General features: G+C 51.5%; 1 protein-coding gene across 13 annotated transcripts in view; it reads right to left on the reverse strand.

Moving 5' to 3' along the window:
* Nucleotides 1-24,696, reverse strand: part of KDM4A (lysine demethylase 4A) — a 41,401-nt gene that overhangs the window by 4,426 nt on the left and 12,279 nt on the right. For 7 of the 13 annotated variants that reach the window (XM_044945106.2, XM_044945109.2, XM_025288897.3 and 4 more), the window contains 12 exons: nt 24,195-24,394; nt 22,956-23,332; nt 22,089-22,143; nt 20,215-20,273; nt 14,421-14,541; nt 9,851-10,032; nt 8,175-8,379; nt 7,650-7,726; nt 6,925-6,980; nt 4,313-4,421; nt 3,798-3,983; nt 553-723 (listed from right to left, as the gene is read on the reverse strand). In XM_044945106.2, coding sequence (XP_044801041.2) covers nt 553-723; nt 3,798-3,983; nt 4,313-4,421; nt 6,925-6,980; nt 7,650-7,726; nt 8,175-8,379; nt 9,851-10,032; nt 14,421-14,541; nt 20,215-20,273; nt 22,089-22,143; nt 22,956-23,332; nt 24,195-24,394 — 1,798 coding nt within the window. Of the gene's footprint in view, nt 1-552; nt 724-3,797; nt 3,984-4,312; nt 4,422-6,924; nt 6,981-7,649; nt 7,727-8,174; nt 8,380-9,850; nt 10,033-12,941; nt 14,172-14,420; nt 14,542-19,760; nt 19,883-20,214; nt 20,274-20,598; nt 22,144-22,955; nt 23,333-24,194; nt 24,395-24,696 lie in introns of those variants that run through there. The other 6 variants (XM_006044539.4, XM_025288906.3, XM_044945112.2 and 3 more) reach the window with 6 other exon arrangements.

The following is a 24,696-nucleotide window of genomic DNA, read 5'->3' on the forward strand; positions in this document are numbered from 1 at the left end:
TTTGTTCAAATTCATGTCCATTGAGTTGGTGATGCTATCCAACCATCTCATCCTCTGCCGTCCCCTTCTTTTGCCTTCAATCTTTTCCAGCATCAGGTCTTTTCCAATGAGTTAAGGATAAGCAAAGCAAAGTCGCTCAGTCGTGTCCGACTCTTTGCAACCCCATGGACTGTAGCCTACCAGGATCCTCCATCCATGGGATTTTCCAGGCAACAGTACTGGAGTGGGTTGCCATTTCCTTGTCCAGGGGATCTTCCCGACTCAGGGATTGAACCCGGGTCTCCCGCATTGTAGGCAGATACTTTACCGACTGAGCAATACAAGCATGTTTCAAATTACTGCAGAAAACACTGCTTCCTACAAGCTTCTAGAGAAACCAGGGTACCCTAGTGGCATACAATGTTCTCCGTATAGAAAGACCAGTACAAACACTTCTTTCTGTTTGGGGGCCAAATGATGGGCCTGGCTAGAAAAGGCAGGTGGGCACACGGTCAGTCAGACCTAGAAATACCCCCATCCCAAAATGCCCAAGAAGCTCCACGCAGACATTACCACTATGTCCTCAGGATAGAGATTGTCGCTGAAGGAGCCGTCATCAAAGTTGACTTCGTAGAAGGTCTCAGTGGTGAGCCTTACCACCTCACACTGGTAGAAACGCCCGTTCTTATGCTTGCTAATGACCTTCTGGCCTGCGGTGATGCTCTGCAAGGCCCCCTTGGCACGCTGGAAAAAACAGAGGCTTGGGTTACGCCCATGTTGAGCTGACAGGCCTAGCAAATGGGGACCAAGATGAGCTGACTCCTCTTCACCAGGGAAAGAGAGGCATGAGAATGGAAAGGTAAATGGTGTAGGTCTTTCCAGATACCCACACCCCGGCCAGGACATGGGAAACCTCGTGTCACGTTTCCCCCATAATGTAGCTCCTCCCTCATTCACAGTACGCAACTGGTCACTATGCCAACCAACCATCCTGTCTCACCCCAAACTCCCCTGACTCTTGTGACTTCCCTATTGTGAGGAATTGGCAAGACAGCACCTACTAATCCACATAGTCCAGACACACATCAAAGTGGACGTGCAGCAGGCCCAGGGCTCCCACACAATACTCCACACAGACCTTCCCACCAGCTCTACCCTCAGGGTCAGAGCACAAAGACTGAGGTTCCCTGGATGTCCTCAGCTGTCTATGACACACAGCTCCTCATTACAAGGACTCTGCCGTCTCTGGGGCCCTCATATCACCCTTCTTCCCGTTCTGAACTTGCCACTGATGCAAATGAGATCACAGAGTATCTGGCAGCCTCGGGTCCAATCACCCCTCCCTAAGCGGCCTGAGCTCTGCGCTCCAGCCACGCTGGCCTCCCTGCTGTTCTGAGCACTCGTGCCAAGCGTGTTCCCACCTCAAGGTCTCTGCACCTGTGTTCCCTCTACCTGAAAGGTTCTTTCCCAGTTCTCTGCACACTGGCTCCCTCACATCCAAGAGTCAACTCAGGGACAACACTGCTTACTACCTCCTCTTCCATTCCTGTATCCAGCTTTACTCTTATGTCGCATCTGTTAACACTGTATGTTTACTTGTTTTCACACATCTTTCAACCACAGGAAATGCAGCAGGAAGGCAGGCACTGTTATCTCATTCACTAGTATGTTCCCAGCACCTAAAACTGTGCCTGGAGAATTCCACGCTGTCCAGCGGTTGGGGTTCCCTAGGTTCAATCCCTGGTCAGGGAACTAAGAGCCCACAAGCTGCCCGACCAAAATAAATAAAGTTAAAACAAAACAAAACACAAATAACTGCGTCAGACGTGCCCAGTACGTGGGTGAAGAATGAATTAGTAAAAGAAATACTCAACAGTACCCACCTTTCCTTATAGTACCAGCCATCTACAGCTGCCAATGTGAGGATGTGTGGATGGGCGGGGGGATAATAATCACCACTGCATCACAATCCTGTTCCAACACAAAACTCCTACCCTCTCACCAAAAGTACCTCAGGCTTTTATTCCTCATTATCATATTGACTATTTTCCCGTCTTCCTAAGCTCCCAACCCACCACCAACCACCTCTTGCACTCAGTAGAATATCTTTACGAAAACGGAGGATCCAGGGACTTCCCTGGTGGTCCAGTGGTTAAGAATCCGCCTTGCAGTGCAGGGGATGTGGGTTCGATCCCTGGTCAGGGAACTAAGCATGCCATATGCCGCAGAGCAACTAAGGCTGCGAGCCACAACTACCGAGTCTGGGCTGCAACGAACAATGAAAATCATGTCCTGCAACTAGGACCCAAGGCAGCCAAATAAGTAAGTAACTAAAGGAGAAGAAGAAAGAGCCAGTCAGCCAAGGCCTTTTCCAAGAGCCAAACGGTAAGGGGGCAGTTTGTCCTCTGGGCTGGCGCTCTATCGTGTCCTTCCTTTTATGACTGTTCTTTACCACACTGCTGACAAGTCTTCATGGGCGTCCCCTCCACTAGACTGCAGCTCATGGAAGGCACGCTGGCTCCTGTCCTGACTGCCCCTGGAGCCCCCAGGTGGGGTGCACACAGCGCCGCCACCCCGACAGCACGAGGCCCTCCTGAGCCCACTGCTGCTCTGCTTCTCTCCACGTTTCTCTCTGCTTCTCAGCTGCTTTCCCTGCTTCCTGCTCTACCATCTGCTCCTTCTATTAGGAATCTCCAGAGCCCAGTTTCTAATAGGAATTAGCTTTAACTATCCTGTTAAATGCTGATAATATCCAAATTTTCATCCAGTGAATCCAACTGCCTCCTGGTACCTCAGCCAGAATGTTGCAGCAATATCAAAGTCTACAGGTCCTTCCCTTGTTTTCTATCTCCCCCACTTTCCCCTACAAAACAGCCCTGGCCCATCTCAGCTCCTGAATGCTAATATCGTATTAGCATCCCTTCCATCTTTAAGGATGGAATCCACACTCACTCAGCTCCCTCTTCCTCTCCCCATGGCAGTCAACTGACACATCAGTTCCACCCACTGTGGGATCCAGCGCTGGCTGTGACTCGAAAGCTCTTCCTCTGTGTTCCCACTTCAGACCTCAACTTCTCACCTAGGCTAACTGGTCTCCTGGCCTCGAATTCTTATTCCTTCAGTCTTTTCTTCAAACCAAAACGGTTTTAAAAAATATAGCTCGAAGTCATAATACTGATCAAGTTCCCCTCTCCTAATGGAAGAAAGGTCAGACTCCTAACTGAACGTGGCAGCCCAGGGCCTTCCTTCTCTGGCACTGCCTGCCTTTCCAGTACCAACCCCCGCCAGGTTCCCAGAACCCAGTCTTACACGTTCCTCCTCCTGAGGCTCGCTCATTCTGTTTCTGAAGACTTGAACCGCATCCTGCTCATAATTCCCCTTTATTATTTAAGACCCACATCAATGCCACCTTTAATCCAAACCTTTTCATGCAGCTTTCACTAAGCTTCACTACTTAGAGAAAATCAGTGCCATGTAGGGCTCATGGTATACTACTCTTCCCGTAAGTTCACGATATTTACAGAGCTTCTGCAATGTCCCTGACACCCAGATTAACAAGACACGGACCCTCAAGGAGTTTATCCAGGAGGAGAGGCAAACAAGGAATCAACCACAAGGCAGTTGATACCCCAGGATTAGGAAATACAGGGCAGGAAGCAGAGATGGACAGGGGCCACCTCCTAATCCCACACTCATTAGCATTTCCGAGAAGCATAGTGCTTGAGGAAGTAACTTGCTGACACAACGAATGAACAGCCAGCAGAGAAAATGACTCAGGAAAAACGGTCAAGCGGATTCCAGAATGGCAGCCCCCTCACCTCCAAATTAGGGATCTTGTGCCGGAAGCAGGTGATGAAGACAACGAAAGGCCAATCGTCTGGCTGCATCATCACGCCTGCAGCCTGAGCGCAGCTCACGTGGAAGGCAGTTGGGCAACGGCCGTGAGAACACTGCACACAGCAGCCGGCAGTTCTTTTCCTCCGTTTCTTACAGAAGACACATTTCTACAACACAGGGGAAGTAGGCCAATGATTTGCAGGAACTGGGACGGTCTCCTCTACTGCTCCCCCAAATGCACAGAGCCATACACACAAGAGCCCACCTGCTTCCCAAAACACGAGGGTGCATGCACCCTCTGTTAATCTTGTATCTGATCACAGACATCCTCATTAAGTAGTTTTAACCAGAGGGTGAGAACTGTTAAGTCACGCCCAAAACCAAGGGGCACAAGACCAGCCAGGGGATGCCCTCATAAGTGCTATGTTCCCCTCTACCCAGAGCCTTGGAAACAGAGAAAGGATGCACAGTCACATGCTCATCTCTCTCTCCTTACCAGTTTGAAGCGGGGCAGGGGAATTTTGCTCACATCCACTGGACTTCTTTCTGCAATGTTGACAAATCTTGCTTCCAGAATCGCCACTGCACATGAGACATGGACCCATCTGCCAAAAGGCAAAGGCCACTTCAGTCCCCTCAGACCCTATGGCTTTCTCTTCTTTGTTTTTGTTTTTTCTCCCAGGCAAGGCTTATAGGGGCCCTGCTGTAGCAAGGGGGAGCAAGAACAAAGAACAAGTTCCCTTGCTTGCCTGCTCCCTGCAGGGTGGGGAGGCAAGCTTGGGACTTATATAGGATGAGAGGAACATGTGTCTAGGGGTCGGGCCAGAGGGGTAGATGGTGTGCCCACCCCTCTGGTGGTGCTGAGTCCAGGCTGCATGTTCAGTACTTGCTTTCGTTCCCAACACCCTGTTTTTGCTCTGGGTTCTTCAAATGGCTAAATGGCTATCATGGTTCTCCTTTTTAGCCCTGTTTGTTTAACCTTTTGGTTAAGTTTGTGTCTTCTAGGTTCCAACAGTTCGAAGTAAGGCTTCAGGATGGCTCAAAGAGTTCAACCCATTCTGGGAGAGAGTGGCCCAGGTCCCTACAGGTCCTTGGAACAGTCAGCGAAGTGTAGGCAATGGTCTGCAGCCCCTGTCCAGCATAAGAAGCTTCAGAAGAAGAGACCTTTGACCCCTTAGAATTAGGGTATAGAGGTGGCGGTGGAGGGCAAGGGGGATGAGACAGACTGGGACCTGGGACCCTCTGCCACAATGCTGCAATGCTTCCACCTGGACAAATTTCTGCTCAAGCAACAAAATACAAAGGAACTGTACAGGACTAAAAATAAATGTGCACATGCACAGCTGGGGCAAACTCTGGACAAAAAGATACAGAGAACAAAAATTCAACTGCCGCTTTTGGAGAGCCTGGCCTCTTCTGATGTGGGCCTGCCTGTGGTGCTTCCTCCCTCCGCCACTGTGACCCCTGAACTTCCCAGCAAGGTCCTCAGACCCAGAGAGTTAAGACCAGAAGTGTCTCCCACACTAAGTGGGAAAAGATCCCCACCACACAGTCCCAGGTCAGCACAGCATCACACTGTTTACACCACTCACAGCCTGTTGCTAAATAAACAGAGCCACAGCTAACTGGGGCTGTGGTTTAGAAAGTGAAAATAAATTAGAGAACTCCCTACAGATGTCTTTAATTGGAGAACCTGGGCGCTTCCTCAAAATATCTCCAAATGGGCCCCAATCTGCCAGTAAGCCCAGACCTCCCCTCCACGCCTTTGCCCAAACCCAAACCTTTCCCAGGGCCAAAATGACCTCTCCCTTCTGCTCCCTTTGTCCACCTCAGAATCACTCTTTCGTTTCTGTCCAGCCCCATTTACTCTGAGAGGTGTGTTCAATGGACACCCTTAGAGAATTAAAGTTTGGGACAGCTGGAGAAACTAACACGCACCTAGATGGGCTCCACGAAGATGGTGAGCACTCGCAGGATCAGGCCAGATGAAAACCTACATACGACAAGACGGTGCAGGGGCCACGTGGGGCCACCTGCAGTGTGTGAGTGGGGACAGGTCTGTTTCTGCACAGCTCCGCAGGGCAGACCAAGGATTATATGGTGAAGGTGGGAGGTGCAAGCAGAGCCATTTCCATTCAAAGAAAAGGAGGACTTAAACAGCACTCTGGCAACTATAAGGAACACAGTGACCTCCAGTCAGGGCAGCAAGTGCTCTAGAGCAGTGGAAGGAGTGAGCAGAGCAGCACGAAGGGGATGCCTGTGAGGCAAGAGGCTTGGTGGTGTGTGCGCCAAGGATTTCAGCTGGAAGCAGGGTCCTCCCTGCTGTTTCCCCATCGACCTGTGAGTACTCTCCCCTAGGCAGCCAGGCCTCAGAGCAAAAACCTCATTCACCTGACATTTCTACCCCAGAACCACTAAGCCGGGTCCAAGCACAAAAACTCGGCTCACAGAACTTCCCCGGCGGTCCTGTGGTTAAGACTTCACCTTCCAACGCAAGGGGATGTGGGTCTGATCCCTGGATGGGGAGCTAAGACCCCACTAAGATCCCACATGACCAGCACTCAAAAGAACCAAAACAAAAAGACAGAAGCTACACTGCAACAAATTCAATAAAGACTTAAAATATTCAGCTGACTGAAAGTGACCTGCTGGCAGCAGAGAAGCCCAGCTCCGGACTGAGGAACAGAACCCTCTATGGGTTTGGCTGACGAGTGGGTAGGCATAGCTGGACTTCCTCAATGTCCCAACACCCTCCTGAAGGACATGCGCCCTCATTCCAGGGCTCACAGCCCACAGCCACGGCCACCTCTGCACCAGCCCCACATCTAACCCGTCAGGTCCCCCTGTCCACCATGAAGCCCCGGCATCATCTTCACGGGGTCGTCACACCCTCGTGAGTCCATCTTAGCTTCTCCAGAAGGGTGTAACTTACAATGCTGCCTCCGAGGGGAAGCTCTGGACTGCCTGGCTTCCCATCTTTAAAATTAATCTTGGAGATGCTATTTCAGCCCCAAACAGTGTGCTTCCCAAGTCATCATCAGTCATGTGGATGACAGCCCCTACCCTGGCGGCACGCCTGCACACAGCTTCAGAGCTCAGAAAACTCACCTGTCGTCGTTGGCTCTCTGCAGGGCTCCTCCTCGTAATGAGCACAAACAGCAGTCCTGCCAAGAAGTGGGGGAGGAGGAGTGGTCACCACCGAATTATTAACATCCAATCTGTTCTCCTAGTGACTTCCTTCAGGCAACTGTAGCCTTCACATGAGAAAGCATGGGAGGCCTCGCCTGCACAGCCCCCGGAACCAGGACTCCCCTGCAGGAAGACAGGGAGGCCACTCGGGGCTAAAGTGCACCAATTATTCGCCTGACTTAACCTAATTGTCTTCCCTGTTAATAGTAACAACTGAAAGGAAAGTCATGAATGATACCCTGCTTAGGCTGCGGGCATTACAGGGCTCTGCTTGCCTCCTATGCGGGTATTGCCAGGTTCCAGAGAGGAGTGAAGAATAAACAGAAAGCCACAAAATGAACATCTGAGCCCTGTTCTGATGCTCTGACCTGATGGCTCAATTCTTTACAGGGGGCAGTGGTCTGTTCACCAGAGGACCTCTACTCGGTCCTGACACAATGGAGCAAACAGCTTCCAGACACCATCGGGCCCCGCTGCAGATGGGCAGCAAGCGCTCTCCCGGTGGGGGGGTTTATTCTGACAACACTCTCACATCACTGTGTACCAGGTCTTGCTCAGACCGCTGGGGCAGAGTCCACGTGAAACACAGTGGCCCTGAGCAAGCGCGTCTCACAGGGAGACAGCGACAGCATGGATGCGCTCACCTCTTCCAGGGCATTGGCTGAACACCGAGAACACATCCAGTCTTCAGAAGCCTTTGCAGGGGGTACCCCGTAGCAACCTAACAGGGACACCGAGGTGAGCAAATTAAACCCAGAGTCAAAGGCAGACCTGCAGCTCCTCTCCAAATACCCTTTCCCAAAGCAACAAGCAAATCTTACAGAGACCCCTGAATTCTAGCGCCATGGCCCCCACAAATCAGCCATATGGTATGGACCAAAGTCTCAAAAAGTCAGAAACCAGATTCACTGGTACCAACACCCAGTGAGCGGCAGGGACTAGTCCCCTCCACGTATCTGCAACCAGGGGGAGAGCCCAGGGTGGACAGTACGAGCACAGACCCAAGTCACAGACCCGATCTGACCACTCCAACAACATATAAGCAATCTTTGCACTGGGGGGGGTGGTGGGGTGGGAGCTGGGAGGCTGTCAGGAGACTGAGAGGTGGAAGGACGTGATCAGATGCCCTTGCCCTGGGACTGCATGCAGAGAAGAGGTGAGGCACTCACTGGCATGGACCCGGACACTGCACTTCTTGCAGGACACCAGGAGGCTGGTGCCATCCTCCTCCAGGTAAGGGGTGGACAGGTTGATGTCCGTGCTGCAGCCAGTCGAGGTGAAGCACATTTCTGGAATCAATGGCTTGGTCCTCTGCGTCTGGGGGGCCAAATCTGGAGCGCTGCCACAGCTCTGACCAAAACCTCCAAACTCCACCTAAGGAGGGGGCAAGCGCACACCTCAGGGACCCGGCCTGTGTCCTGCACTCCCCACCTGCTCTGTCAGCAGAAAGCTGCTCTCTTCCTGACGGGGCCGGCTACGGCTCCCAGGTGCACAGCCATTATCCCAGAGCTGCTAATTGAAGTTACCTCTAATGACTCAAATTCAATTTCTCACAGCAGCATCAAACAAAGGCCCCCGGGGACAACCGGGAAGAGGAAGAGAGGTAAGAGGCAACTGGGACTTCAATCTTTCCCAACCAGACGGTAATAAAATGCACTGAGAGGCTGGCGAGGCTGTTCTTGGGGGCCTCCCTCTGTGCTGCATGGCCCGGCACCCCACCCAGGGAGAGGCCCCAGGGCAGGTGCTCCCCCGGGGCCAGCACAGATTCTTCTCGAGGCCATGTCAGCAGTCACCTGAGCTGCAGCTCGTCACATGGCTGGAGCCCCACATGCTGTTCCTGGCTTGGGGCCCCTTCGGGAAGAACACTGTGTCCATGTCCTTCCCTTGGCAAAGAGCCTGACTGCGAGGATCTGCGGGCTCTGCCGCTGGATGGCATTCACCCCCTGTTCCAAAGATGGGGCCCGGAAACATGTCAACCCCAAGCCTGTGCCATTCATGGAACACTGAGCCCCGCTCGACAGATAAACAGCCAGGCCATCTGCCTGCTTCCCGCCCAGTCAAGGACACGTAGTGAACTTTTGGGCTCGCTTTTTGGTCCCTGGAGAGAAAGAATGAGTTACTAACTCTAAGTACATTGGTCTGAAGTCTCATTCTTTGGCAAACATGAACCTGAGGCCCCTGCCAGGCTCAGGGACAGCCACGCCACTCTAACCAGCACAGGGGACTGGCTCCCTACGTGCTGCCCCGGGTAGATCCCAGCTGAGACTGAGCTGGTCCTCTGGCACAGGCTGCTGTGGGTGCCCTTGTGGCCTCCAAGAGCTAGACTCAAAGAGACCCATGATGGTGGAGGATCAAATGCCCCACGAGTGGGAGGGGCACGGCTGGGCTCAGCCAGGGTGCTTTCCCATCCCTCTTCCTCCGGCAAGCCCCTACTCCTGCCCCTCCCAAGTGCCTTTCCACTGCTGCCAACATCCACAGTGGCGATGGGCAAGGAAGAAAAGAGACAACGCTGGAGGATCTGATTTAAAGAATCCCCAGTTCTTCAGACTGGCCAGGACGACAAACCACCTAGAAGGAATTATCACTTACTAGAAAGAGCAGATTCCTCAGCAAACAGTGTTGAGTGCCAAAGGGAGCCGGGAATCCCCCAGAGCCCAAGCCACACCCTCTGCTCTTCCCCAGAGCATTCTCAAGTGAAACCCACATGCTCACCTGCCTGGTGAAGCCTTTCCATCCAGCAGGCGGATGGGGCAAAAACACACCCTTCCCAAACTATGTCCCCACCATTAAAGCTAGCTGTCCTGAGTGCTGGCACCGGGTAAACAGAGGGGATACGAGGGCTTACCTGATGGTAAGTCTGAAAGATCATGCAGACAGCGCAATGAGGGGCCTGCTGGGCCATGGCCTCGTTGAACTCTTTCTCAGCCTCAAAATTTGGAGGTCGGTTCTGCCAGAGCTGGCTCAGGGGCTTGGCCCAGGCCTCTGTCTCCTCAGCCTCCTCCTCGGGGGTCAGCTGTTCTGGTAGCTCTAGAGGAGGAAGCAGAGGTGTGAGTCAGGCAGGCAGCACCAGCCTTGCTCTGTGGCTCTGCCTGGAGAGCCAAAGAGCTCAGCTCAAGCTGGGACCTTCCGGTTCCAGGTCGGGACTAACCCGAGAACCCGTGGGTGACAAAGGCCAAGGGCAGGGGTGATTTTCAAAGGACTCCGCCAGAATTTGGATGGTGTTATGGGGAGCCCTGCAATCTGTGGCTACAACTCCTCCAATGACCTCCTCACTTCTTTCCAGACAGGACTGCCTTCCAAGAGACCCTGGAGACCTATGTTGAGCAGCCCAAGGAAAGCTCTGGAACATAGCTACCCATTTATCTGTTTATTCCTTGCAACTCAAGCTCAGTGCAAACAAACAGTTATCTCCTCCACCTTCAATCAAGTTTAATCCAAAGGGATCTGGCAGCTGCCATGCATGTGATCTCAGTGAAGGCGACCGTAATGGACTGCAGTTAAAATTGACCCCTACAAGCTCCATCAATCAGGCCTAAGCAGGAGACATGGTGCCAAAATCCAAGCACACGTTTTCCACATCCTAGTCAGAACAAGAGCGATAGAGACAGGAACAGAGAAACGGAAACAGACCACTCACAATCACCAGAGAAAAATGACCACACACACACTTGCTGCGCTTACACAACCAAAAGCAGCCAAGAGCCACTCTACTTGTGAATACTGAACAAACGCTGAGAAAGGTCAATAGTTTAGTGAAAACTGTAGGAACCAAAATTTCACAGCTTTCCTAGATAAAACCTCATTAGGCTGTACAGTTTAGGCACTCACTATGCGCTTCACTAAATGCCTCAATTAAAAAAAAAAAAGTTTTAAGTGGAGAGAAGGGTGTGCGAGACTAAGAGACTGAAGAAACTCCTAAATGCAATGTATGACTCTAGTTTGGTTCATACTGGTTTAGAGGAAAGAACACATTTTTAGGATGAGCAGGGACAGATGACTATGGACTGAGAATCAGAGGATATTATGAAGTTACTCCTGACTTTCGGAGGTCAAGTGTTTACACAGGAGACGATCCTACGTAGAAGATGCCTGTTGGCTCACTTTAAATGAAAAGACTTGATAATTACATCTTACTTTCAAATGACACAGGAGATATGTATGCCCATAGGTAAACAATGCATGCGTGTGTGGGGAGTCGCTTCAGTTGTGTCCAACTCTTTGTGAGTCTATGGACTATAGCCCAGCAGGCTCCTCTGTTCAAGGAATTCTCTCCAGGCAAGAATACTGGAATGGGTTACCACGCCCTCCCCCAGGGGGTCTTCCCGACCCAGGGATCTCTTGCGTCCCCTGCACTGGCAGGCACGTTCTTCAGCACCAGTGCCGCCCGGGGAGCCCAAACAATGTACAGGGGGAGACAAAGCAATTATGGCAACACAGTGTTCTTACTCTTTCAGTTTCTCTACATTTAAAGTTTTTTAAACATAAAGAGTTAGAGAGGTGTATATCATGATCTCATTCACATTATCAGAAAAAGACACACGTGGACATAATTTAACACCTGACTAGGACAGTCGGAACAGTGACACAATGAAGTGTTCAGAGCGGTCCTCTCTGTCGAGTTATCTTTCCAGCTTTTCCAGCTTTCCCAGTTTTCTTTAGTCTGCACTGCTTTAGCGCACTGGGGAAAAATCAGAAGTGAGGCTGTTGCTGACCTAGAGGTCCTGAAGCCCCCACCAGGGCTGGAGGAGGACCACAGAGTGCCGGGAGCCGGCATATTGCATATTGAGTGCATATTGCATATTGAGTGCAGCACTTTCCACAGCATCATCTTTCAGGATCTGGAATAGCTCAACTGGAAATCTATCACTGCCGGGAGCCAGCGTGAGGAACTCCGCCCATGACAAAGGTCATGAGGAAGGAGGCTCGGCATACACAAAGGCGGGATTGAGCCTCAGGAGTCCCCCTGGAAATTCTCGAGCATCTACCCCCAAAACCAGAGTCTGCCTACTTTCTGCTTTGTGCTTTCACCTACACCTCTGACTTTACGGGGGGCTGTCCCCCACTACCTCTCTCTGAAAAGAGAGTTAGCTTATAGCTCCAGTTAATAATTCCTGGGTGTGACAGTGTTTAATCGACAAACTCCTTTGGAAATCCTCTAGCCTGCCTGAATAGGTTTTTCCGGCCACATGTGATTGTTCAGAGCCTCCCAACTGTGAGAGGCAGGAGATGTTCTAAACTGCCTAAACACAGATTCCTTTGAGTAGTTAAAAGATTGATTAGAAATTGTATTGGTGAAGGGTTTTTCACTTGTTGGGCCAATGTTTGCTGCTAAGTCTCCATACTTCTTACCTACTGTGTCCTTGGCAGTGTATTGATTGATATAATGAGTGTATAGAAATGTAAAATGCAGCTTTGTCCAATGCTCTTTTGGAGGCTGGTGCCTGACTTTGGAATAATCACCTTTAGAGAAAAATAAGTTTCTTAAAATGTTAACAGGCCTCCTGGCCAGAAGATGATGTCAATCACCTGAACTTTTGCATATGATAAGTTTGAAAGCCTGGCTTTGATTAGAACCAGGAACTGCTGTCCTTGCATGACTCCACCCCTTCCCCCATTATCCTCTATGCATAACTTAAGGTATAAAACTACTTTGGAAAATAAAGTGCGGGCCTTGTTCACTGAAACTTGGTCTCCCCATGTCACTCTCTCTCCCAAATTCTGGCTGAGTCTCCATCTGGAGCGCGGAACCCGCCATGTTTGCTAATTATGCCTGGGCTTCTAAGATCCGACCGGGGAGGCCTCAGTGTCTCCTCTCCTTCGGGAGAATGGAAGGACACCTGTGGCCTACGTAAGTGGTGCAAACTTCTTGAAGTTTTATTGGTCTCCCGCGTAAACCAAGCTACTCAGCCTCTTTTCTCCACTGAATTTTCCTACTGAGCTATCCTCATTCTATTACTCTTTGTATCCTTAATTAACGTGTAATTAAGCAGTTGTTTCCTGACCCTCGCCTATGCCGTCTCTCCTTCGAATACCCTGGATCAGCCGGGGCTGGACCCCGGCAACAGAGGACTTCTGAGACTCTGAATCGTGCTCTCGAGAGGCTTTCCCCACCCAGCTCATCGTGATCCTCTATCAAAGGAGAAGAGCAAAGGTGGGCGTCAACATCACAGCAGAGAGGGAACGTGGGGCTTGTGGAGCAGAGGGAAGGGCTGACTGAGGAGCCTCTGGGCCTTCCCACCCAGCCCCGGGCATGGGCAAGGACAGGACAGGGAAGGATGGGGCACCAGGCAACAGTAACAAGGGGCCTAGTCACTGCGGACCTCGGAGGCTCTGCCAGCTCCGGGCAGCACAGGAGGCCACACTGTACTGATGGCTATCACGCTCTGAGCTGCAAGTCTCCTCCAGTGCATCCCTGCCTACTCCCCTGTCTCCTTCACAGCCTCTTCTTCCTCAGTCCTCCCAACCCCAGCCTCTACGCCCCCTCCCTGAGTGGCCCCCCTTAATAAAGATATAAATACCCCCTCCACCCTCCAGGGTCTACATCTTCCCCAGACACTGAACATAGGTCTCCAAACCCAACCAACACTAGAACCTAGGGAGGCACTCAGCTCAGGCTTCCCCGCCCCACCAACCTCACAGGGCCACGTCCAACCTGCAGGCTCTATCCTCCCCATGAGGTCACCAGGTCCTCTCCATATTTCTAGTTCAGAACCCTGGACCTCACAGAGGCCGCGACAAAAGCCCTCTGCTCCTTCTAAAACACAATCATTAGGAACAATCTTTCTAATGCATATCAGACCAAGCCCCTCTGGCGAAACACTTCCAGGGCTCAGAACGCCCAAGGCAAATTCTTCACTCAAGAGAAGTAGCTCACAACCACCTCATTCCTCCTCCTCCTCCACGCCCTGGCTTGGCTCTGAAAACCCAGCCACAGAGGGCTGGCTCCTCTGAATTTACCTGCCTGCCTGTCTTCACGCCACAGTTAGTTACTCGCACTGTCCCCTCCGCCTGGATCACCACCTCCTCCCTTTAGATCAGTCAACTACCCCGTGGGCTTCCTGAGGGCATGGACATATCTTAGCTTAATCTTTGTCTCCACACATCCAGCACAGGGCCCTTGGCATCAGTGACAGAACCTGCTCCCCTGAACAATCAGCCACTCCCTCCTAAGAGAAGCGAAGGAAGAATCTGCGTGTTACGATCCCGCAATAGGCAAATTCCAAGACACCCAAACCTATAGTGAAATCTGAGAATAAGTCTGATACCCTGAAATCTGGCACTCTGCACGGAATACCTGGGGGGAACAGCTAAGCCACAGGTCCACCCCGGCCCTCCGCGTGGCTTCCCGAGGTCTTGGAGGAGGTCCTGATGTGCTGAGAGCCTTTCCTCTGGAGATGAGCGAAACCACCACTTACCATCATCGCTGACGCAGTCCTGCAACACGAGCGGGTGGTGGCGGGGGAGCTTGCTTAAGGGCTGACGGCGGCCCTTGGACTTCTTACTCTCTTCCAGGGAAAACATATATTCATCCGCAACCTGGGCAAACCAGAAGAAGAAATCAAGTTGGCCTTCCCGCCACTTGGGGACACAGCAGAAGTCAGTCTTACAGTGGAAACCAAAGGAAACAGCAGGGCAGAGAGACTCAAAGGAACAAATATAAAACCAAACATGGAAAACACCTGTCTTAGAAAAAGCTAAAGTGACAAGTGTCATGCAAATCAGCCTAAACCAGGATTGTGTAAACCATTTTTGGATTTAGTAAGTGTGGGTCTCAGAAACAGGCTGAAACAAACGTACCTAAAACAAACCTGCTCCAGCTCTAAAGAAGAGCCGCACCCCTACCTTAAGCTCACTGACACGAGGCTGTGTCTGAGAGCCCAGACAGGCACTGGAGGCCCTGTTCCTTGGACAAGAAGGCCAGCAACAGCTGTTATAAAGTGCTGGGCACCTGGGCCATCTAGGTTTGAAAGGCCCAAGCACAAGCAAAGCAGAGAGTAGCCGACCCATTAAAAAGAAAACAGGCCACTTCCCCTGCACCTTCAAGACCTCAGCTCTAGCTGACACTATTTGTTCCTCTTCTCCAGAGAATACCAGCCAGGACAGAGCACGCCTCTGAAACCCTGGCCTGGCTGCAGAGAGACAGGCTGATTTAATGTTGCATTTACATAATGTCAGAGCAAATGTGAGTAGGTTTAAGGTATAAGGACTGAATCAGTAATAATACCACATCAGAGTTTCCTTCTAATCGACACGTTTAAAACTTGGTTGTACTGACTTTAGGAGACACGGGTTATGGCAAAACCTATTGAACGAGGACCTGAGGCCTGGAAGAGGCCCACTCTGCAACTGTGACAGAAACCAGAGCTTTAGAGTGCTGCAGAGAAAGGGCAGCATCACAGTGCCCCCTCGGAGAAGGGACACTGGACCTGCAGACTCCATGTGCCACTACACAGAGCCCCGGGACGTAGGGGTCACACTTGAAAACGTCAAGAAAAAACCAAATGCTGAGCACAGAGCCCTAAATTGAGTGTCTATTTGCCCACTCATTTAACAAACATTTACCAAGACCTACTGAGTCCAAAGGCCTGTCGGGGGAAGGTAGGTGCGATAAAACATGACCCCTAGGGTGTGCTCCCTAGCTCGACCCAAGCAATGATGCTCACAGCGGCATGCGATGATGTAGAGAAATGAGACGAAGACTATCACAGACTTCATCAGACCAAAACTATACCAGCACTCTAAAGCAGTGCCTTCCGTCTAAAGCAGCGCCTTCCAAAATGTACATCAAGAAGGGGCCATGAAAGCTGCCATTAGAGTGAACAGGTTGGGGCTCCAGGCCCGCCTCCATTCTGACCACAAGACCCCTGCTTCTGATTTACATTTTTTAAGTGAGTAAGAGGTCACGTAAGGAGGGTGTTCTTCGGCTCAACAGACTGGAAATACCCATCAAATTTATTTGATAGTGTAATCATGAAAATAAAACATGTAGGGATATGGACCCAATGCGTGTATACTTACTGATGAGTTATATATAGTAATGTACTTATACACATCTTAAAACAGACTGTGAAAGGATTAAAAATTAAGTTCCATTATTTGATTCCTGCTCCTCCATTATCTTCTTGCACCTCCTACTATGAAGATTACTTAGATAACAACCCTAAAAGTGAGTTGTGGCAAAGACCAGGAAGTACAGGTGTGAAAATAAATGGAGCAGAGGTGGTGAGGATTTCTGGCCTGGGTCTCCTGGGTGTCCAAGGTGAGAGACTAAGAAGGCTCCTGTGGATGAGGGGGGAGTGGTTAACAAGCCAAGTTAAACGCGCTCCGTATGGTACACACAACCCCTGTCTGTGGGTCCTTCAATTGGAAATACCCAGGGGGCAAGAAGGAGAAAGCAATGGCATCCCCCTCCAGCACTCTTGCCTGGAAAATCCCATGGACGGAGGAGCCTAGTAGGCTGCAGCCCACGTGGTCGCTAAGAGTCCGCACGACTGAGCGACTTCACTTTCACTTTTCACTTTCATGCATTGGAGAAGGAAATGGCAACTCACTCCAGTGTTCTTGCCTGGAGAATCCCAGGGACGGGGGAGCCTGGTGGGCTGCCGTCTATGGGGTCGCACAGAGTCGGACACAACTGAAGTGACTTAGCAGGAGGGGGCAAGAAGAAATTCAGCCTGGGAGTTCAGAAAGGAAGTCAGAGCAAGAGCTGTGGATCTGGGAATCCTGGACATCAGGCTCAGAATTTAAATGATGAAGTGAATGAGATGATCAGTGGAAGATAAACTGACTGGAGACCATGCCTTCCAGGACAGGAGAAAGAAGAGGAAAAAAGGAGATCCTAGGGAGAGGGGGGTTTCCTCAAGGGGGAAATCCACAGTCCAGACTACAGAAGAGCAGTGGCCAAGGGACTCAGCAACTGGGAGGTGCCAGGACTATTTTAGAGATAAACTCCAGTAGATACACAATAAAGAACTAGGGAGCGAATGCCATCACACAATTTTTGCGAAGATACAGGGAAGGAATGAGATGACAGCTGAGAAGGAAATTTCCTTCAATTGTATTTTAAGAAAGGGGATTTGAGTATGGTTTTACTAGTGAAGAAGCTTGTCCCCCAAAGATGCACAGTCCAAATCCCTGTGAATAAATTAGATTAACAGGACAAAGAACTGTTAGATTGCTAATCAGATGACCATCATCCTGGATTGTCTGGGTGGGCCCCATGTATTCAAATGCTGCTTAACAATCGCAGAAGGTAGCAGAGGTCATGGTCAAAGTGATGTGACTTGGCCAGATGTTGCTGTCTTCAAAGGTGGAAGGAAAGGGTCAGGGACAAGCAATAAGGACACCCTGTGGAAGCTGGAAAGGGCAAGGAAATGGACGCCCCCAGAAAGGAAGGCAGACACCTTGCCTTTAGCACCATGAGGCCCATTTCAGACTTCTGAACTGCAGAACCGGAAGAAGGCAAATTCGAGTGAAGATGCTAAATTTGTGTCCCTTGTTAAAGCAGCAACAGAAAATGCACATGGTGGTAGGAGGTGGAGATTAATCATTTTACAGGCAAGCAAAATGCCTCTCATTCACTCCTGGAGGAGGCAGAGGGGTCAGGACCAAGAATACCAGAACGTGGCTCCGGGAAAGGAGGCTGCCTCTGTCCACACCTCTATAACCAAAGTGCCTACTGCACACTCGAGATGCGCCCAGAGGACCATGCCTGCTGCTGGGCGATGCTGAGACAGTGAGACGTGACCCAGCCAGAGTCTAAAGCTGCCCTTCCTGCTACCATCACTCTGCCTCTGACCAAAGCAGTCGCATCTATCCATATTGAACATCCTTCCACATTTTCATCTCCTCTGGCTAAATACTCTTCCCGGTCCTGCCTTTCCCTGCAATGTACTCCAATTTCTAAATGCCCATAGGAACAGAACTGGGCTCAAACCCTGTTTCAACCAATTAACCACATGAGCCAGGGCCAGTGGCAACCCAGTGACAAGAGCAGGTGAAGAGCACTGTGCCCGGAGCCCTTGGTGAGGAGAGGGTCGGAGAGCATGCCAGGTCTCCCAGGCCCTGCCAGCAAGGGGGCTGGAGCTCCAGGCTCCCGGAGTTCCTTTACCCCTTCATGTGAGCAACCAGGTCAAGATCAATGTTCCTGATGGGGCTGGTTCTGTACAGAGAAGAACCAAGTGTTCTCTCTCCTTCTTCGGGGAACTCACTTTTTCAAAGCAGCCTGAACTGACAAGAACTGCAGCAGGCTTGTCACTGTGCAAAGACTCCGGTGGTGGGGATTCAGCAGCCAGTCACCCGGGGCCCTTTCACCAAGGCCCCTGATACATGAGGCGGCACATGAACTGAACAACAAGAGGGCCAGATAACACCTTGAGGGATACTTAAAGCGTGGGGAGGGAGCCCACCAGGGTGTTCTTCAAAACCCAGCTGATTCCAAATATAGACACAATGCTCTTGGACCTCTCCAGGGATAGGCCGAGTGTCTCAGCTTCTGCCCAAGCCTTGACTGTCAGTCCGCCATTCTGCCCAGTGAATCAGCCCTCATGTCAGTTCCTAACTGGAGCTACACTTCCCTTCATTCCACCCCTGTTTACAGAGGCTCCTGGGCTAAGCCCTGGGGACCACGTTGATGCCTCAAGAAGCAAGGCTGAAGGCGGCCCAGGGCCTGGCTCCTAGCAGTGCACCTTCACTAGCCTGGGACAACCGCACTGAGACCAAGACAGCATCACAGACAAGGAGCCAAGTGCTAGAGAGACTAAAGGAGGCAGGGAAGCAGCTGGGAAGCGACTAGTGGCCGTGTCCCCGTGAGCAGCGGCCTGTTACTGGACAAATGGCCTCTTCCCCACTCCAAAGCCTGGTGCCGGCAGGACAGCGGTGTGAGGCACCAAGAAACAGTAGAATGGCATTTTATGTCATGCATATATTACGATTAAAAACCCTCTCGCAGCCATCCCCTTATCTCCTGCCTCTGCTGGAAACCACAGCACTCGCTCCTGTCAGAGCACCCCCATTATCTTCCATCACCCCCTCTTCAACACAGGCCCACTCGGTAGGCTGCCACTGTCTTCCATGCTCTCATCCCTTGCTCTGCACACACGACCCTCTCCTAGTTCTCCAAACCTCTGGCTCTCTCTTCTCATTGTCCTTCTCCTTCCCGGGCCTTCCACCTCTACCCACACTGCGAAAACTGCTCTACACGCCCCACCGGGGAGCTCTTCCACACCCACCAACACCCTCCAGGTGGAGAGGATTCCCCCATCTACCCATCTCGGGCGTGTGTATGCACATCTCCACAGCCTGCCACACAAGCAGGTGGCATTTAGCATGCCCCAGACTGAACTCACGTCCCGAGCCACACTCAGATTCCCCTTCACTTTTCCTGTGACTTTCACCCGCCACAGACACACCCCCGTCCATCCGGTAAGTAACACAAGCCAGAATCCCAGGTAACCGCATGGTGCCCTCCCACTCCTACCTTCCAAGTAGCGGCCCCAGACCCCCACCCCCCACCACACAGCTCAGGTTCTTACCATCTCTCAGATTAAGAAGCAGGTTCCAAACTGATTTCCCTATTGCAAACCTTTTTTCTCCCCTCCTGTCCTCAAGTATTTAATTATAAAAACAACATGGTATTCATAAAAAGTATTCAAACAATTTATAAACGCAGGAAGTGAAAATCATCCATAATCCCATCTTAAAGAGAATCTCTACTGTTTCTAATTTTGCTTCCTTCTTCCCCAAAAAACCTTTACATTGCTTCCAAGATGATCTTCCGAAACATCAACGCAAAGCTAAAAGAACACTTCACAGACAGTCCGAAGAACAACTGACGGAGCTTCTTGAGTCAGTGACAGGGGGTCAGAAGGGCACAGCCCTAGATCAAGGCAGAATTAAGACATATAATAAACAAATGTCAGGTGTAAGACTAATTAAATGTCGATTCAAACAAACCTACTGTCAAATACATTTTGTTTAGACTACTGGGGAAACTGATTGCGAACTGAGTATTAGATGATGCTAGAAAATTTTTGTAATTTTGTTAAGTATAATACCAGCATGGTGATTAAAACACACCCACATTTTTCAGAGATACACATTGAAGCAGGAAGGAAATTACATGACATCCATGTCATGATTTGCTTGCTATATAATACTTCAGGAAATTAAAAGGACAGATGAAGCATATGAGGCTTCCAAAATATTAACCGTTAGATCTCGGTGATGGTGATGAGTATTTGTGGTTTGCTGTATTACTCCATATGTATCTTTGTGCATCAAAAAAAAAAAAAGAAAAAGACATGTTACAGAAATTTTCACTCTCCAAAGACACACGCCCGGTAAACTTCCACTGCCCCCTCGCCCTGTCCCTGAAGTCAAGTCTCAGAGAACAGGCAGAGGTCTAGGACGGGCCTCCTGACACCCTCCAACCACACCTCCCAAGGCCCTCTTGTCCTACTGAGACCAACAAAACCACTGTGGACCCCAACCTGCCCTGATGCTGGCGTGAGCCCCAGCTCCAAAGAGAACCCTCTCCCCCACCAGACTCACACTCCTGCTAACCTCCTTCTCCTGCCGTCCCTGACCCCTTACCCCAACCCCAGGCCGAGCTGCACACTTCCACCACGTGTGCTGCGATGCAGATCACCAGGGACTAGGACTCCCTGCTCGCATCTGTCTGCTGGCCTCGACGACGAGCTCCTTTGAAGGTACCGTCCTAGCCCAGAGCAGGCACACAAACCATTACAGGGTAAAGTGAAGAGGTCAAGCAGCCGAGACATATCAGTGACTCTGAAGTAGTTCAAAGACGCTAGCATATCAAGGCGGGAGGTGGTAGAGATGGCAAGTGACGAGAGGAGAAAAGGTGTTCAGGCTGCAGCCAAGAGGCCCATACACAAGCGAAAAGGAATCAGGAAGACACACAGTGGTTTGGGAGCAGGGGTCACACAGAGAGGCGTGTTAAGAGAGAAGCCTCCTCTCCCAGCATGTTTCCATGGGAGGAGTCCTGGCTTTGGCTTCAGTGGGATCTGCCTCTTACAGAGGGACCACACTGCTGCCTGTGTGCACAACACGCCGAAGGACACAGATTGGGACTTGTCTGTCCCTGTGGGGGGGGCCTGAACGGTCCAGGGCTGCCTGTGACCACACGGGTCATCTCTCTAACTGAGGGTAAACAAGCAGCAGGGCTACTTGGCCACGGGTCAAAAACCACTCTCCTCAACCATTTTAACTGGTGACAAAGTGGCATTCTGAGCTCCATATGCCCACGTCCTGTATCCAATTTTACGGGTTCCTAATTTGGGAGAGAAAAAAAAAGGGCTGTTATTTATTTACTGCCCTGCTACCACCTAAAAAAAACCCAACCCTAGAAAAAACTTGACTCCATGGTAAGATTAATAATATATAATTAATAACTATATATATATTAATATATGGCCTCAATACTGTAAAGTATTTACTCTCTAGTACGTCCTTGCTATTGTTAGCAGCTTCTGTGGTTGCACATCAGGAGGACAGTCCACAAGGACAGTGTGGCCTGCGCAGACAGCAAGATGCACAAGAGCGCACAGAGCTTTGTGAAACAACGACTGGGATGCTGCCACGAGGAACAGAAGGGGCTCTGCTTTCCAAGGGGAAGAGCCCTCGCTTGTAGAAGTGACCACAGTAGAGCAGGGAATGGGGGTCAGAGGCAATGGGAAAGCAGGGAAGGAGACACGGGGGTCACTGGCTCACCAGACTGCACCACGCGTGAGAGGGAAGGGGGACTCCACATGGAGAAACAGCATCTACAGAAACTGAGCCTGAGATGCAGAAAAAACAGAAAGAAAAATCATACGGGTGTTAAAGACAAGAGGCAAACTAACCACAGAAACGCACTGCTGAAAAATTAGGAGAATTTGAATATGGATAAAGCATTAGTACTTCAGGCAAAGAAAAGATAAAGTCAGCATGTCAAATGTTAATACACAGAGATAATGCACGCACACCGGGATAATGCGTGCACACAGTGGGGCTCGTGACAGTATTCTGTTTGTGTATACAATGCTTTGGAATAAAAACTTCAGAGGAGAATGGATACACACGTATGGCTGAGTCGCTCTGCTGTCCAGCTGAAACTGTCACAAGACTGTTATTCGGCTATACTCCAAAACAAAATGAAAAGTTTTTTAAAAAAGCAAATAAAAACGTCTAAAAGACAAATTTTCCAAAGGTGAAGGGAATAGGGAATCGGGGACAGCTTCTCTGTGCTCACTCCTACAATCTGTCAGTGGCCCCACCTCAACCCTCAGCCCAGATGCAACTTCACCACAGGCTATGAGGCTGGAGAGAGAGGTCACCTGGGCAGGCCTGAGTGGGGCTGTACCCAACGTGGCCCTGCTGTACCCCACGCAGACTCACCAAGCGCCTTTCTACACAGAACAAACAGAAAACACAGCTTCTGGCAACAGCATGTTCTGGGAGGAAGCCTGAGCAAACATGTCCCTGTTGACGGCTCTGGGATTCATCCTGGTCTCCAAAGGGATGCTGGCAGCGGTGTTATACTAGGAGGGGGAGGATGAACACGGGGAGCGGCCGGGAAACTCCCAGGGCAGCCCAGGGTAAGAAAGGCCACGTCATTCCAGCCCTCACACGCCAGGCTGCAAACACTGCTGCTCTAACCCTGCGCCCCTAAGGCCAGGAGGGTCAGAGCATGTGCCCCACTCAACTGAAGATCCACTGAGGGTGGCCAGGGAAGCCGCAAAGCCATTCTTTGGAGCAACAGTCACGTAGAGATAACAGGGGGAAAAAAAAAAAAAAACCGTCCCAGCAAAAAACAAGCTAAAGAGACCCAATGCCACCTGGCTTTTGCTTGACACAACTGCAGACTGGAGGTCCATCCTGAGGGTCTCCTCTTGCCACTGGGGGCCCTGCAGGAGCCCACCCCCAGTGGCCCACCCCAGCGCCCATACCTCAGCCAATTCCCTCTCACTGATGCTCCGGGGGCCGCCCCCTTTCTTCCTGGCGCACGGCTCTCCTGAAGGGACCCTGCCATCCCCTTTGGCATAGCTGTGAACAGTGAGGACTCCGGTCTGCCCTTGGGCTCGGCAGGACAGAGGCTCGCTGGTTTCAGAATCGGAAGAAACAGAATCCTGTGAAGAACCGGAGCCCAGGCTGGAAGACAATTTCTTTTTGGAGCCTGAGAAGACGAAGCGTCCCCCAAGAGAAGCTGGGTTCACAGAAAGGTCCAAGACAGCCGCTTCGTGCTCCTCTTCCTCGTCCTCGTCGTCCTCTTCCAGCTTGACGTTTTTAAGCTCTTCAAATTTAACTTCAGTGGAGTCAGAATAATCTGAAACACAAGACACGTTGGACGGAGCCCACTCCCTCCTGCACATCTCAACCCCGAGAGAGGGACACAGACCAAAGAACGTGGGTGCTGAGGAAGGCCTGGTTTCCAACTCTGGCTCCACCATAACAGGGGTCCCCTGCACGATCTGGGGCGAGCTGCCTCTGCCTCTCTGGGCCTCCGGTTTCCTCCTCTGTGATGTGAGGATGCTACCGCTTCCCAAGCCCGGCACACAGCACACGGCAGCTGTCCCTTCCCCAGAAGTCCCCTCAGCTCAGCAGAGACCCAGCGAGCCAGGCCAGGAAGTCTGCTCCATGGAAGAAGCTGGGCCCACAGTGCTGATGGCTCCCAGCGCACACCCGGAGCAATCCTGTCCACGCAGAGGTCCCCCAAGCTGGGCTTGACCCGAGGCTGACACCAGCTCCTTCCAGCTAAATCTACCCTTGATAACCGTCCGTGGGAAGGCTTTCAAACACGGTGCTGGAGCACGCCGTCCCTTCCTGAAATACCAATGGCCCCTCGGGCCCCCAGTGAGCAAGCTCTCAGATGGCAGGTAGGCAGTCCCCATGCTGTCTCATCCCACGTCTCAGGGAGCAGCTCCTGTGGCACACCTGTCTCCTCCCCTTCCCGCCCCCTGCTCAAATCACAGGACACCACGGCCAGCTCCCTCAGCAGCTGTGGGCCTTCCCCCACGTCCCTCCGTGACCCTGGGTGTCCCCACCCAGAGCGCTTCCCACACTCCGGTCACCATCTGCTCACAGGCCCACCTCCCTCATGTCATGCCTGCGACCCTGCAGTGACGTGGCATCCAACACAGAACAGAACGGTTAGGGCTATGGGGGAAAAAATACCACGACCAACTCACCTGGGAAGGTGAGGCTGTCCTCGACTTGGCACACGGAGCTGTGGGTGGGCCTCACGGGAGAGAGGGTGGCCTGGCACTCCACCATGTCGTACTGTCCGGAGCCCAGCTCCTCCTTGGGGAAGAGCTCGCTCTGACTCACCTCCTGCGGGATTTCAAGACAAACGCGGTGCCTCTTTGTCCCGATCCGGTGCTTAGCCAGGCTGCAAGGAGGAGGGCACACTTTTTAAGAGCCAGTGTGTATATCCGCTTACACAAACACATCCCCACGCAACCTGACAGGAGCCGCCAGAGCCTGCTTCACACTCTGGAGCCACCCAAGACCCGGGACCTCATGGCCCCGAGCCTGTTCCATCAAGTGCGATTAGGGATGTCGTCGCCCCACCTCACAGAGCCGACATGAGGCTCGGGAAAAGCTGTGCTGAGCATGCGCAGAACACCTGCATACAGCAGGTCCCCCCCGTAAACATTCCTCCTCTCTTCCCCACACAGCCCCGGGCGGGGG

This window comes from Bubalus bubalis, chromosome 6 (assembly GCF_019923935.1).
Source record: "Bubalus bubalis isolate 160015118507 breed Murrah chromosome 6, NDDB_SH_1, whole genome shotgun sequence".
NCBI classification, from domain to species: Eukaryota; Metazoa; Chordata; class Mammalia; order Artiodactyla; family Bovidae; genus Bubalus; species Bubalus bubalis.